The sequence below is a fragment of the Cimex lectularius genome, unplaced genomic scaffold (assembly GCF_000648675.2).
Source record: "Cimex lectularius strain Harlan isolate CLEC.00 unplaced genomic scaffold, Clec_2.1 scaffold1, whole genome shotgun sequence".
Lineage (NCBI taxonomy): Eukaryota > Metazoa > Arthropoda > Insecta > Hemiptera > Cimicidae > Cimex > Cimex lectularius.
In genome coordinates, this window is record NW_019392813.1 from 3,770,876 (window position 1) to 3,787,198 (window position 16,323).

General features: G+C 36.7%; 1 protein-coding gene across 11 annotated transcripts in view; it reads right to left on the reverse strand.

Moving 5' to 3' along the window:
• The window catches only part of LOC106661088, a 230,109-nt gene that overhangs the window by 19,486 nt on the left and 194,300 nt on the right, over nt 1-16,323 (reverse strand). Inside the window, exon 1 of one of the 11 annotated variants that reach the window (XM_014384243.2) lies at nt 6,708-7,360. The exons of 9 other annotated variants lie outside the window; for them this stretch is intronic. In XM_014384243.2, coding sequence (XP_014239729.1) covers nt 6,708-6,951 — 244 coding nt within the window. In that variant the 5' untranslated portion in view covers nt 6,952-7,360. Of the gene's footprint in view, nt 1-6,707; nt 7,361-16,323 lie in introns of those variants that run through there. One more of the 11 variants, XM_014384251.2, reaches the window with a different exon arrangement.

The window sequence follows — 16,323 nt, forward strand, 5'->3', positions numbered from 1 at the left end:
ATTGGTCGGAAACGACAAAACTACAGATTTATCGATAAAGACAAATAAATGTTATATGAACAACCGTGTGCTGATAGAAGCGGGATGCAACGGGCCTTTCAAAAATGGACCAAACGTCAGAGTCAATGTCTTCTTAGAAGGCGAAATGCTGAAACGTGTGTTATATACCAAACCAGCTGGATAAGTAAAAACCACTGAAAATGGCGAAATCCCGAAACATGAAAAACTACAGATCATACCCCAGACATCAAGATGAAATCTCAAAATTCTGAGCAGTTTTGGATTTACGAAGTGCCAAGTCAAATACTTTGTCGTAGTTTTTTCTCTTTTATTGAACATTTACAAATTGTAGAGTTAACTACAAGTAAGTATAACAATGTGGCCAAATGTGACTTGTGTTGTCTTGAGCTGAGAAATAAGTCAGCAATGGTCATCCGAAGTAAGCATTTATAGGCAATTATTGTCACTCATTATCCCTTGAGGAGGAGATCATATTAGTCGGACTACTAGGGAGTGAGGTTAAGCAAATCTGGGTTCCTAAGGGATTGGGATGGGCAGTGAGTGAGGTGGGGAATTTGCTATCTAGGGATTCTATATCATGGAAAACGTAAGGGATAAGGTCATGATGAAGGGTAAGATAGGACATATGGAAATGATGCAATACAACAGATTGTGGAATGGAAGGATTGAATTCTGTAGGAGTTTGATGCTTTGGCTGAGCATACTGTCAGATTGTATAGATTATGGAGGCAAAGATATGATCGTCTGTCTAAAGGTCGAGAGAGTCATTGTATCACAGTCATACTTATACTTCAAATGGTTATGACTGATGACCAAATATAATCAAGGAATACGATCCTTCTTTATATGTAATTGAGGTTGTTCCTGTTAATCTAAAGTTTCAATTGATATGGTTTAAATGGGTTGAGATATCTCCAGCTAAACAGCGAAAAGCCGGTTCAAGATCTGCTGATTAAATTACAGTTTACTGTTTTTCCCCTTAAGACACTGTTCTCATTTTTTTTTAATTTGCATTCACGTAGTACCCCCGGAACCTGCTTGTATATCTGAATTTCGAGACGATTCCAACTTGAAAATTCAAAGGCATGGTTAGTTATTTGGACGTAAGGCCCCGGGGAATTGGATGCCGCCTACCGTGCAATTTATGCACATCGAGCCAATTTTCGTGGGCAGCTAATTGCCCGATGGTATGCCCGCGGTGGGCGTTTCCCGGCATCAACGGTCTTTACGCTTCGTCTCAGATTCTAATTTTTCTTTTTAAACTCATACCTCCTTTGAGACGTGTACGTGTCCTAAGTAAATAGACTCGGTTTTCCAAGAGGCTTAGCTTCTCCTAGGGGTCTCGATCGTCGTTCCAAACCGGTCCCGGAGAGGGAAAAAAGTTCTGGGTGCTTTTTGTACTCGGTTTGAGTTTTTTAACCGGCCAACAATGCGAAGAGCCTGGGGGACGAAGGCCGTTCTTTTCTGACTGCTGACGCGACTGTTGAAAATGGCGTGAGTCTTAATTAATCGCCGGCTAATAAGTACAACCCGATGGGCGACTTTGACTCTCACGCTCCACTTTAAATAAAACGAAAGAGAAAAAACTACTTTTTGATACACATGTTCATTCATTCTCATTTCCTTTAATTTTTTTCTCTCTCACTCAATGATCGGTATCCTGTTAATTAAAACCTACACGTCGAAAGTATATAATCTCCATATATAAATGAAGCTTGTTGACGATTATTTTGGCGCAATGGTCAGCCTTTCATCAAGAACCAAGCAACCTTCCACTTCAAAAATTTTAAATATGCCCTTATTTGCACCCGACTTCGAATCATCCAAGCTCTAGTGTTCAATAACAGAAGATGAAAAACCACCGACACAAATTCCTTAAGATTATCGTCTTGGTGATAAAGGTGATTGGTATAGTTTTGTTACCTCCTTAAAAATTATGTAAAATTTGCGTATTTGCTTCTAGAAGGAACAAGAAATTGAGTTTGAAAGAAGCCAACCTCTATTTATGAGAATACTCCAGGTTAATTGTAACAGTATGTTATAAATATATACATATGAAAAAAAATTATTTGTCGCATATACATATTTGTATATGACAAATGTGAACACAGGACTTTTTTCACTAACGCCTGCGCTGCACCCGGATGATACATGCCATGAGAACCAACCAATGCTAGCACACAGTGTTAAGGATTAAGGGGCGAGAAGGTCTCGAGTCTATTAAGGCAACAAGGAGGGTTAACAGGATGGGAATGGGCAGTATGGATTGAGAGGCTGGTTAGGAACTCTTGAAATCTGGATCGGATTAGTTCATTGACAAAAGGAATGTTTATGTTGTGGATAGTGAGGTTAGTATTGAGGATCTTTGGCAATTTATCTGAGGACTTTTGATTGGAAGGATTGGATGCGCTGGATATTAGATGGATTGGCAGAACCCCACGGTATGTCTAAAGTGGTGTTGTGTTAGTTTTAGTGTTGACGGTCAAAACGTAAGTACGGTCGTAGTTGCCCAAGTCGTGTTGATTTCTCTTAAGTCTTGTGTGGGGATTCAACGTCACTCTGTTGTCTATATAAAGTCCTAATTCCTAAGTTAAATACATAAATACGAATAAATGTGCTGATGTGGAAGAAACGTACAAAAAAGCATTTAAGGCGAAATAACCACAGCGAATTTAAACCTGGAGTGATTATAGGTTGGACGGGTCGAACCCTAATTCAATCATGTACCTGCTTCTTTCGCCTTCGCTTTTTTAACCTGCTACGGGGTCATTTATTAGGCAAAACCCTTTTGTAAAGACGTTTCTTTTGTACAGGTGTCTTAGGTGGGTAACATAAGAGAATTTATTACTCCCCGTATAGATTTGTTTTTGTTCTACGCCACAGGAGGCAATTTGAGAACAAACTGGCATTTCGTGTCGTAAATAAGGTAGTGGACAAATAGTTTGTAACGCCTTTCTGATGGACCGTTCTGGGATGGAATGCCGTAAAACGGGACGGGATTAACAACCGGCCCCCCTCTAAAACAATTGAAATACACAGTTACAGAAAAATCTGAAGAGGTTAAAGCTGAATGTACCGTCTGTAGTAAGTTCATCTACCACGACATAGTATATCAAAATGAAACAAGTTTATTTGACCTCTTATTTCTTTACTATTCCATTTTTTTTCTGTAAAAAAATTTATTATGAATTTGAAACATAAATTAAGCTTAGGTCTTAACTCACTGATCATCGAAAGTATAAGGAACTTTCCGAATAGCTAGAAACGAGAAATTCCGCAAAAAGGTAGGCTTTAAAAAAAATTCTAAAAATTGCCATTTTCTCAAAATTAGTGCCGCTTTTTTTAGGGGGGGGGGAGGAGTCTCACCATCAAAATTATGACACGTTCCGTACAGGTAGAAATGTGATATTTGGCACAAATGTACCTCTTTCATTATAAATAAAGGAAAGAATCTGAAAATAGCAATTTTCTCTTCTTACAAGAGAAAATCCTCGACGTGCATAATCGCTCCTGTCTCGAAAACTACGTCCAGGATGCCGGAGTGAACGAAAAAGTATGATATCCCCCTAACCATGAAAAAAGGGCCACAGTATAGATCGTCATAAGAGGGCTAATTTTCTAGAGGGGTTTTTGGAACATTTATCTCTTCTTTTTTTTTTAGTTTTCCCAGGTTATGGACCAAAAACGAACAGACTTGGCCACAATCCAGATATCATTACATCGATAGGCTGATATTTTTGGAGGGAATCTGGAATCTGCTTTTTTACACGGTTAGGTTTTTGTTGGGATAAAATTCGTTCTAATTGGTTCGGTGTGACAAGATTGTATAGAATCCATCATCTGATGACGTTCAAAACCTTCTGTTCAATGAAACCCATGACACTTACTCATTATTCATACCGTGTAAATTTATCCGTTTTATATCCAATTTGGAGTTAATAGCAAGATGTCAGACTGGAAAGTTGCTAGTTATTCATTAGAGCTAACCATTTCTGAAACAGAAGTGCAAGGATTTGCCCCAAGGATTCAAAGTAGAAAAAAAATCAGGTACAAACAGGGACTGTTCAACAGATGTTTCTGTAAACGTTACGTTTTGTAAAACGTAAAAGTTAGCGATCCTGGTTCGACTGGACGGTTGTTGATCCTGATTATAATTATGAGTCAGCCATCTTCAGTGAGAACTGAACAATTGCGAGAATATAACGACAGAAAAGTGATCAGTGTCGATCAGTACAGGTTTTTTAACGACCTCCAAACCATATAGGTACGCTGTTTAGCAAATAGAAAGTCTGAACATCTGGATTTAAGATTAATTTCCATGAAAAATCAACGTCCACATAAATTCACCACATGCGTTAAAGTGAAAGAAGAGGGGAATGTGGAACGAGTTAAGACATTTTTCGGCTCAATGACAAAATTGGCTTATAAACCACATTTTAACATCGCTTTGATGACAGTAATAAGTCCGATAATGAGCGTTAAATTAGTTTCTTAAAGTGTGACGAAAATAAAATTACAAGACTATGACAGTAGAGCGTTCCAAGTCTTTGATGAGGACACCAATCAATTTAGCCTGAAGTTCAGAGAAAAGTAATATCACTACGGTACTATCATCTAAGGGGAAAACCGCAAGATTAAATATGCGTTTATTTTATGGCTTTGCGTCACCGTAGCCGCTTTTCTTTCGATTCGGCCGAGGAGACTTTAAATTCATGTTCTCATACGTTCTTCATTTTTCGTCATGAACACTCAATTACTGTCAGCAATCAAGCACAAAGTGATCCAGGCACGCGAAAGTCACAATGAACATATACATATATGGGGATATAGTTACAGGAGATAAGTAGCATAAAGCAAAAACAATCGGATGGGAAAGGTTTATTTATCTTGGAAAATGAATGTCGTACCTGGCACTGCGTCGATTAGAGGATAATGTGTCATAATAAACATATGTACAAATATTAAAGAAGTGGAAAGGAATGATAAAAAAATGTAATGAAATAAGAGAAATAGATAAACAAATCGAACTTGAAAAATTGCCATGATCCATATTTCAAAAAATGTTTTATATTGACTTAAGGAAAGGTAAAAAGGTTTACCACGATTTATAGTTTATTTCTCATTTCCATTGGTCGAGGTATTGGATTAATTGTTAAATAATTTGTACTGTAATTTGATTTTCCAAATATTTTTTATCTGTTATTGTTTGTGAAACATGTAAATTTAGTATTCGTGGACCGTCAATCATATTATTAAGATTTTGTAAGTCGATATTAGGTCATTATTTTGTAGTCTTGTGTTTAGAGGTTGCACAATTTAATCTTCTGTAATAAATGATAAGGTGATTCTATATAAAATGATAAGGTCTGTCCTAGTATTTTCCAGTAATTCTAAACCAGAGAGTGTGAATAAATAGTCGCTGAATGGTTTCTATTGAATTAGTATTTTTTGATAAGGTGACCAAACAACTGAACAATATTCTAAAATGGGACGTAACATTAGTCTTAAACAGTACAATCATTGGTTCTGCATCCTTAAATTTTTTTGTAGTTCTATGTATGAAAGCTGAAATTTAATTAGCATCGTGTTGTCAGAGTAGGTGTGATTCCAAGAATGGTAGTTTGACTGTCCAATACTCTGCAAGATTACTTATTTATTTCATTTTTTTTGCAGAAGCATCATGAATAGAAAGAAGTTATAGCAGAATAGACGGTCATCAGCAATGAGGGAGAAATTAACTGAGTAAAAACAAGGAGAAATATTAATATTTTAAAAAGGAATGGACCGAGTATCGACCTCTGAGATATAACAGGAAAGACTGCTAAACTTTTGGAACTTACTGAATCAAATTACGTTTCGGATAAGAAGGCAATGATCAATTTTATCAAATGCCTTGACAAGATCTAAGTATATTGTGTCAACCTGTTGTCGATTAGATATGGCTTTGGTTGTGTAGTCTTGAAAAAGAAGAAGATTAGTTATTAACATACAAAAATGTAATTTATCTTCTGAAATTTTTTATTTCTTTTCAATCCCTTTGAACCAGGGACTTTCGCGCGGTCAAAAATTGACTGAAGAACAGTACAAGATTTTGTTCGTACAAATCGCATTCCAGGACCAAAGGTGCACAGATGAAAGTAGATTATTAATCGCCTAATCATCAAGTCGGTATTAAAAGAAAGTCTCTTGGAAGACGGTTTAACGACAATAATATAAACAAAAATATTACACATTTTCTAAAAACATCACACATTTTCTAAAAATATCATCGTACTTAGGTGGTGTAGGTAGGAAAATTTATACTAAAGCTTGGGGTTTGGCAAAATTCTCTGTTTTTTGTATAATTATGATAAATAATTAATATTTATAATAAGCAGATTGCTGTATTATTTTGTAATGAAGGTTTATTTGTTTAATGAAGTTTGATATGATTGAAAACGCGGCTGACCTTTTTAATATTGAATAGTGCATAACCGTAATTTTTTGTTTTGTTTTAGAAAGGTTAAATAATTAAATTTCAATTGGATCGTATGGTTTTTTGTTTAATTAGAAAAAAGGCGTTGTTTTAATGCGTCTCGGTTTTGTAAAGTGCGTGATCCCTGGATCCCTAAGGGTTAAAAGATAGAAGATAGTCCGATAACCGCAGGTTTTAAACAAAATTAACCCTTAAATAAAACACAACTTACGGTGGAATATATTCCTCCAGCTCCCGCTCAAGACCCTGAGGCATTTGTGGAGGGTGTTGGAAGGTACCGGGAGGGCCAGGGAGGCCTGGGAGCTGCTCAGGTTGCTCTCCGACCTGCTCCTGCTCAGGCTCATCCCGCTTTTCCTTCTGTCCGAGCCCTCTTCCAGGACGACGATGTCATCCTCGGCCTCCCTGAAGCTCCTGTAGGTCACCTCGGGATGGACATTTCTCGTCTTTTTTGTCATCGCGGCCCGATCAGCACTTCATCGCGACAAGGGTCAGGAGACACTGAGAGAAGAATTCGCCCGGGAGCACGTTTCCTATTGCGGATCCCGTCCTCCCAAATGGGGAATGTCAACTTGAAAACGGGCTTTCTTTTTTTTTATATTTACCTTACCCTCCCGGGGCAACTGTACAACCAGATATAATTAAAAACCGACCCCTTTTTAAAATAAATACTGCACTTTTTTTCTAAATTAACTACGTATAAATTTTTTTAATATAAACCAAATCCGACCCGATTATGACAATAAAACGTTAAAGAAAGTTTAAACAAAAAACATATAAACAATATAAAAAATATCGCCGGGTTACGCGAAATAGTAAGTCCTGCCGTAAGTTCGTCCCTGTCTATGTGAGCTCCAACACAAGACTGGCCGGTTTCATAAGAACCGTGGAGACCAGGGACGCAAGTCTGCCTGCTTACAGGACGAGGAGGAGCCACGGCTCGGCACTTCTCGGTTAGCTTCGTTCTCGCCGTTTAAAATGGAAATTTTTCCCGTTAATTATTTATTAAATACGACTTAATTATCGCAAAAAAGAAAGAACGAAAGAGAATTGCAGAACAAGCTTTTTTATTCCTTTTGTCTTACGCGTTGTCCCATAAAAATTACCGACTTCCATTGCCAACTAAGCACACCGTTTTAAATTGAAAACGTTCCATGTTTCAAACAATAGAAATTTTTCAATGAAATATGTTCAAAACTTAATTTAAAACCTCCCTAAATTTTGACTATACCCTTTTGGTCGAGTCCAAATAGGCTTTTTTGTATTTCTACGTTCTAAATTCGATAAATAAATTAAATTATGATAATTCTTATATTGTGAGATTTCTCTGTTGTTTACAGGCTGATGTAATTTGGTCGACACCGGTCATTTTTTTGATCTGCCTACATTCGCTGGATTGGCGATCTTCCGAATCACACACCGACAAAAGTGTCAATATTAACCAAAAAAGAAAAATTGTCGAACTTGATCATTAACATGTTCATAGACTTGCTGTTTTATGTTGTTCTCTGCCGGGAATAGTTTCTCACTGAACATGGCGTGAGCCGATCAAAATCACCTGGTTTCAACACTGAATATGGCGAAATGCAGAAACGCAATAATGACCAAGTTATTGATTATTGTTAACTCAATTCACTAGTTTTCGTGGTCCGCTTGACCAATTGATATCTTTCAATTAATTATTGTTAACCTCGATCTCTTTCATCGCTCAAGAATTTTAAACGCCGAGGGTTTAGTCATTACAAAGTTTAATAAAAATATTCAAAGTTTAGAGCATTGATTTTTGCTTGTTGGACAAGCTCAAATTTCTTGAGATTTGCGGTGGTGAACGTATCTAGATATCCTAGCTGTATTTGGTACGTCAAACTCACTTATTTTTCCAAAATTCCTATAAAGTATGCGAGGTAGTGAACCTAAACTAAAAAGAAGCAAGTAAATAACGCAAAGACCCAACACTGAATACCCAAAAATGGCGACGATATGTTGAACAAAATGATCGAAAACGACCAAACAGCAAACATTTAAAACTAACAGGTAAAATGGCGAGAGTGTAATAAAAAATTAATGGAAACACTGAGCAACAACTTTGCAGAGGATGAGGTAGGCAAATGTTTCGAAGATTTGGAACTAAAGCAAATTTGCAGTAGTACAGCAGTTTACGACCATTTTAGTCTGCTTATCATAACAGTATTTGGTATGTCAAACTCGTTGCGGCTCTTCTACGCCTTCAACTGTTATTTTTTCAAACATCCTATCAGGTATACAACATGACGAATGTGTTTACGAAAGAATAATTCGTCTAAATAACGCACAAACACTGAAGACATCTAAACAGCTAGGATAGGCTGAACAAAATGACCGGAAAGCAATACTGAAGGTAGTTGACAACTGAAGATGTCAAAATGCGGAGGATGAGATAGGGAAAAGTCTGTAGAGGCACGTCTTGAGATCTGTAGTAGAAGGGACCTGTAGTTTGGTCGTTTCCGAGTTTTAGTCTGCCTATCTAAACTGTATGTCAAACTCGTTTCGTCTTCTCGCAATCTTCAGCGGTGAGTAATTTTTCAGACATTCCTGAGCGGAATGCAAGTTGTTGCAAGTTAAGTATAAAAAAGTACAAGTCGACTAAATAAGTCACAAACACTGACCACATCTAACAGCGAGAATAGGCCGAACAAAACTGCTGAGGATGAGACAGGCAAAGGTCTGGAAAGCTTAGAAAAACATAAGATTTTAACGAATGCTTTCTTACTATAATACAATGAAAAGGAATACTTGAGGTCTGCGGTGGAATAGAACTGTAGGACATAAGTCAGATTTGTTTCGGCTTCTCGCCATCTTCAATGTTGATTCTTTTTCCAGACATTCCTATGATGAAGGTTTGCAAGGTGATAAAACTTACGTTTAAAAAATTATAAATCGACTAAATAACGCACAGGTTAAATACTGAAGACTCCAGAACAGGGAAGATCGGCTGAAAAAATGATCGGAAACGACCAAAATATAAATAGATAAATACATTAAAATTGAAATAAAGAAATATTACTAAAGGAGGATTATAACTGAGTATGAAAAAGTCTCTGGTGATGAGCTCAGATCAAAAACTGAACCATTCCAAAATAAACGATTTTTGATCATTGGTGTGTTAATTTCCATGCTTGTACGGTGAAGAAAACTGGAGTTGATTGAAATAACAAAGTCGAACCACTGAACATGGCGAAATGCCAAAAAGTACCAGACAGCAAAGTAGCAAGGATAGGCGCATAAAACTCAATTTATGTATTTCAATAGTAAATTAATTTATTTAAAATGTATAATATGTGAAGGGGTTTTACACGTATACTTGAATCTGACGTGAAACGAGTTAAAGCTCTTTTATGCTAATAAAAGCCAAGACCTATAAAAATAAATGAGACAGCAGGTACAATATTTTGTACTTGTTTCACTGTAAGTACTTAAATAATCAAGGATAGGAATGAATTGTGTTAAAATTTTGTAGTGTTCTAGAGATATTAGATATAACGTCCGAAACTTAACAAACTTTTAGGATGATGTGATTGTATTTTGTCTGATTATTTTTTTAAGCAGTCTTTGTCTTTGTTTATATAACTTAGGGCACATCTAGAAAAAATTCATTGTCATGATGGGGCAAAGTAACAGCTGTCGTTCAGATTCGTTTAGTGGTTGGTCTGTGCTTCATTTTGTCATTAGTGTCCTTCGATGAAAAAACCTAACCGGCTTAGTTTGTATTTGGCGATTAGAAGGTCGAACGGCTCCTCAGTTAAGTAAGTGTTTAGACCCGGATTGGGACTTCGTGGGGGCTTGCAAGCGCCCTGGCGGACGACCCTAAACCACGCCGCACTCCTGTCATTCCATATGACATTTCGTCGTCGATTTATAAGACTCTCCTCCGACCCAGGACGAGGTGGCTTCTTCTGTCTGTTTCCCTCAAATTGAAATTCTCGGTTTAGCCAGAAAAAATCCTCCACCCCCGACCGCAACCGGCCACTTCGTACTGACCATATGGCGTCCAGGGGGCAAAAAGCACTTGTACACACTTTTTCCACCGAACGGAAAAATCGTCCGTTTCCACATTATTGAAGCGGAACGGGGCGGATTTTTCACGAACAAAATATTGATCCGTCAGTTCTTCTCTCGCCTGAAGGGGAGAGGAAGCTAAGTCATTATGAAGGGCTTTAATATTTAATTACGTTAAGGGAAGGACTTAAAAGGAGAAATTGAACGTTTATACCTCTTTAATTGCTCATGAATAAACAAACCGTCCCTTCAATCTAGTATTAAAATAGGATATTTGTATAAAATTTACCCGTTTTAACACAACACACACCGGTATCTTTGCGAAATGGCAGCAGCTAATGAAACTGGAAACTTTCATAAATCATTTAAATCCCCCCCCCCCAAAAAAAAAATATATATATATAAGTGTAGGTAAAAAGACATGGGGTCGTGATTAAAATTTAACCATGTAAAGAAACCCAATTAATTGTTTTCCCTCTCATAATTAATTTTAACTTTAAAATCACAAATCTGAGCGTCGACTTCCTTTCAATTATTTAAATAAGGAATAAAAAGTAATAAGTAATAAGATTCTGGATCCCCCTCTCGGCGCCTAGGGGAGAATTATTTTTGTCGTATTAATTAAACGAAGAATAATAAATCGTAATTAATTTATTTACTTTTTAATTTTTACAAATCTTAAAGCCTAACCGAAGATTGAGCAATAATATCACCATAAATCACGATAATCAGGGGGGAGGGATGTGTAATTTTAATAACCGCTGTTGAAAATCTCCTAATGATTTATAAAAGGTTGATTATCATAAAGGACAGTACATTTCGATCTTATCTACGGATCAGGAATACTAATGAATTTATGCGTAATAACCGTATATCTGGTGTTATTTCATAATATGGAATTATTTTGTCTTTTTCTATTCAAACGTCGTCGTTTTCTAAAAACCGAAACACAAAACTATCTTTGCTATTGTATATTTTTAAATAGATCAATGTAAATCAATACCTGTTATTATACATACATAATAACAGTTATTATACACTATAACTTAAAAAACGATTAACTCAGAATTGAATCTTTTTACATCGATTTTTCTTGAAGACTTAAATATTTTAAAACTAATTGCATTGGGAACGTCGGTTTTTAGATTTTGGAAGCGTTTAAAAGTGACACGATGTGCTGAATAACATGCAGACAAACTACTAAAGATTTAAAAAATGTGATGATATTAAAGCAAACTACAGGTTCTTTATCAATTAGAAAAAAATTCTAACATCCATAAACAAACACGTGTCTAATTAATTATTTTCTAATATATTCAGTGTGTCTATGATAACTTTAATTGATATTGCCTCGACGGAAAACAGGTTACAGTATGCTAAACGAATTTTCTTTCTAAATGATATTTTTATTCAACTTAAACCGAGAACGACTTGACTCGAGAGAGAAATGGTTAGAACTAAAGAAAACAATTTTAACAAGTGAGTAAAAGAGTCTGGCATCCGGAAACTCAACAAATTAAAACGGTTCCAGAGTGAGATAAGACCGACCCATGCCGGCGTTCCTCAAGGAAGCATTCTTGGTCCCATCCTGTACTCTATTTACACTGCCTGCCAACTCCAGTTTGTCAAATTATGCGGACTAGGGTAGTATAATAGGAAGCCGAATCCTAAACAAACCATCGCCACTATCCAGGAAGAAGGTGCAAAAACCAACACGAAACCGTCGATGTACACAAGTCAGATAATTAGGAGTATACCTAGACAGCAGAGTGACTTATTCTTGTCGTATTAATTAAATGAAGAATAATAAAGCCTAATTAATTTATTAACTTTTTACAAACTAACACTTGAAGCTACTACGTCTCTAATCACATCATCCACAGTGACCCTAACATTACCTTCGTTCGACAATTGATCTGTTCCTACTTCCTTAAGGTTCACTCCAATAACTAGATAGCCGACTGGCTTAAAATCCTCACAACTAAGAAGAATACTAAAACCAAAATCAGACATAATTTAAAAAGCAAACTACCAGTTTGGAAACAATAATTCCAGCACTTTGGATATATATATATATATTACACAGGGCGGGCGACCAGGACCCGAGGGGTTAAAAGCCTGAGTAGGCCCGTACCCCATCCCTAGAAGGTCCGGGACCTGGTCGGCTCACGAGTCCTGTATAAACCTATTGGACCTATTCACAAACCCCAGGATTGTGGACCATTTTATCCTGGGGAGTGTTTTGGTTATGTCCTCTCCTTCGAAAGTATTAAATCTTTCCCTAGCATACCTATCGCATTCTGCGAGGTAGTGTCGGGCCGTTTCTTCTTTTGTTTCGCAGAAGCGGCAGAAGGGGTCTGGTAGAGTACCCATTATGAAGAGGTGTCTTCTCAAGGGGCAATGGCCCGTTAGGATACCTATCAGCCTCCTTATTCCCCTCCTAGAGTTAGAGAATANTAGGTATGTTTTCACCCATCCTATGAGGTGTTGGTGAATGTTATATTTATTTAGTGCTGCTATAATGCATGAGGTATCTGCATTATCAAACGCTCCTTGGATATCAAAGAAGCATCCTAAGGTGTACTCATTATTGTATAATGATTTTTCAATCCTTCCTACAAGTGTATGCAGAGCAGTTTCCACTGATCTTCCTGGTAAATAGGCATGCTGATTAGGATGTATCAAGGTATTGATACCACAGTCATGTCTAATATATTTATCTAAAATTTTCTCTATTATTTTAATGAAAATAGAAGATATACTTATAGCTCTGTATGATTTAGGTAATTGATAAGAGACCTTACCTGGTTTGGGTAAGAAAATTACCCTTGTTTCCTTCCAGCGTTTTGGTATGTACCCCAACGCCAGACTACTCCTTAGCACTTTGGATATACGGAGCAGAACTGTGGGAGACCACGGAGCCATCCAATATCCAATCCATCCAAGCCTATGCAGAATTCTTCTAACTACTACGTCTCTAACCTCATCTTCCACAATAACCTCAACATTTCCTTCGTTTAAGACTTGATCCCGTTCCTACTTCATTAAGTTCCACTCTAATATTTCGACTCAATATAACCAATCCGTCTAAGCCCGACGTTGAGTAAAACAAATTCATATATCAGTAAGAGCTACTTTCTCAAGATACTTGTCCTCACGTTCATTAAGCAATGGTGATCGTGTGAAAATAATCAAGCACGAATTTGTAAATGTAAAAGTAAAAAAGTGAAGTGATTTCCGTCATACAGAAGAGTTAGGCGTCCACCAGTTAGGCGTTGGGTGTCGCAGGGTCACACTACTTTACAATACTTCTTTCATAGTATTCTCAATTAAAAAAGCCATGGGATGTGACCGGGATTCGAACCCAGGACCCCAAGGGGAATACAAGTCGGACGCCCTAACCAACCACCACGGTCTCCAAACTTAGATGGGTAAGTTTCAAAACTTACGATATCTGATCAAATCGTACGTAGGAATCATCTGTTTAATTTTGTAAAATGTTGTTGATTAATGTTAATTGTTAATTACAGACAGTAACTAATTTTTGTTTGTTTTATTTGTCATGAAATAACATAACGAGATTTCGGAGGTGATGAACCTGTAGTATGTCCATTTACGATCATCCTGGTCCGCCTGCTCTAGCTGGTTTTGTCTGTCAGACGCGTTCCATCCTCAGTAGTCTGATGATGGCTCATAAGTTTAAAACGGGAGAAAGAACACAAAAACAAACCACTAAACACAACGGAATGCCCAAACGCTAGGTTAGGAAAGGACTAAACTACAGGGTAATGACTTACAACTTTGCTTGAGAATTTTGTTGATTTTAGGAGCTTATAAAAAATAAGCTTTAGTTTACATTGCGCCTCTTTTACCTTTTTTTAAAAAAATAAAATTTTTAATGGTTAGATAAAATAGGATTCAAAAATATCGACATACTGTATGGTAAAGTAAAATCTTTGAACTGTCAAAGTTTGCCAAATGTATTACATTATCGCGACGATTATTTATAGTTAATTATAAGGAGTGTATTTTTGACCGTTGAATTTGTACGAAAATATTATAGTGAGGTCTCCGAGGTGATTGACATGCAGATTTGATAGTCTCCGATCACCTGGTCCGCTTGTTCTCGCTGGATTTGTCTGCTATCTTCCCGTATTTTCAGAAGTTGCTGGGGAGTTACAAAAATTTCCAAAGGTCAAATTTGACGAAGTAGCTCACAGACCAACCAATGAAGACGGCAAAATGCAAAACTCGTATGAAAACAAAATCAATGAGGTTAGACAGACCAGGACGATCAAGCAAACTATTGGTGACGTATGGAAATATACATAATTTTGTATCAATGCATTATGTATGATAAACCTTGACAGGAGAGATTCCGATAACAAGAGTGTAACGCACTCCATACAAAATCGATAATTTAAATGTGTAAAAAACTAACGCATATTAAGCCGAAGTGGCTTTATCTACGCGGTATCTCGATTACCCACCCAACCCTTATAAGTACACCAAGAGACTAAAATGGAGAATTACGTTTTAGGTTTAAACACTGTCTAAATTATTCCTCCGTCCGGATGTTCCGTTTAAGGACGAGGACTGTGAGGAGCTTCGTAGTGGGTAAGATTATACACCCCGAGTGGCATTTAAGTTTTGACATGGGAACAATGAGCGCGTTTGCATATCAAAGTCCCCTTTACTCCGTTGTTTGACATCAAAAACCAACGGGAAACGATCCCCATAATCAAGATCGATCTTTACAAGATATAAATCTGATCTTATCACTTTTTAAGTGTTTTTCGTTGAGATCGAATTATTGATATAACCTCACATCTGAGAGAAGACAGGAAAATAGCAGACAATATAACAAAGAATTTGAATTTGAAAATTAAAAATTTTTTTTTCCCATTTTTCACTGCTTCAACGTTAAGTTCATTTTACAAAATATGCTTAATTCCATTGCCAACAGGACTAAGAGAAAGAGATTAATGAAAATGGTAGGTCTCTAGAGAGAAACTCTACACTCCGTTTGTCTCCGTTGAAGAGAAAGAGAGAAAAAAGGCCAACAATTACATTCCTCTGTCTCTAATTCTTCCATTATGTATCGTCCTAAGGGTGGCAATTATTTTAATTAACTTGTTACATGCTCTAGAAACAATTTTGAGTTAATTGTTCCCCTCAGCGTTCCAACTATTAGGTCGGATGTTGGAAAAATTCTCGATTCTCCCTAATGCTTAAGGGTCATGAAATAAGTAAAATAATTTTAGAAAGGTAGGTTGTAAAAAAATTAATTAATTAAAAACTATATATGATTTTATTTTTGATAGTATTTCGATGAATCTGGTGTGATTCCAGTCTTACAGGGAGGACACGCTTGGATAGATTATACATTTTCAATCCACTGATTTATTTATACTATAATGATTATACTATAATTCAATCCGGTTGTCGAGAAAGAAATTAAAATTATTAAATTCACTAATTTCGTAGTCCGCTTGACCAATTAATTTATTACAATTAATTAAGGTTTTTAGTTTAGATAAAAAAGTCAATGGCACGAGCGGGATTCGAACCCACGATCTTCGGCTTGATACGCCGCTGCTCTACCACTTGAGCTATCGTGACATCGATCCACTCGGACACCAACTTCCCATCTCAACCCCACCTTTTGAGTTTTCCCTCCTTTTTGCCATTTTTGGGATTTTTTTGGGACCCAGAACGTGGGTTCGAATCCCGCTCGTGCCATTGACTTTTTTATCTCAACTAAAAACCTTAATTAATTGTATTAAAATTATTAT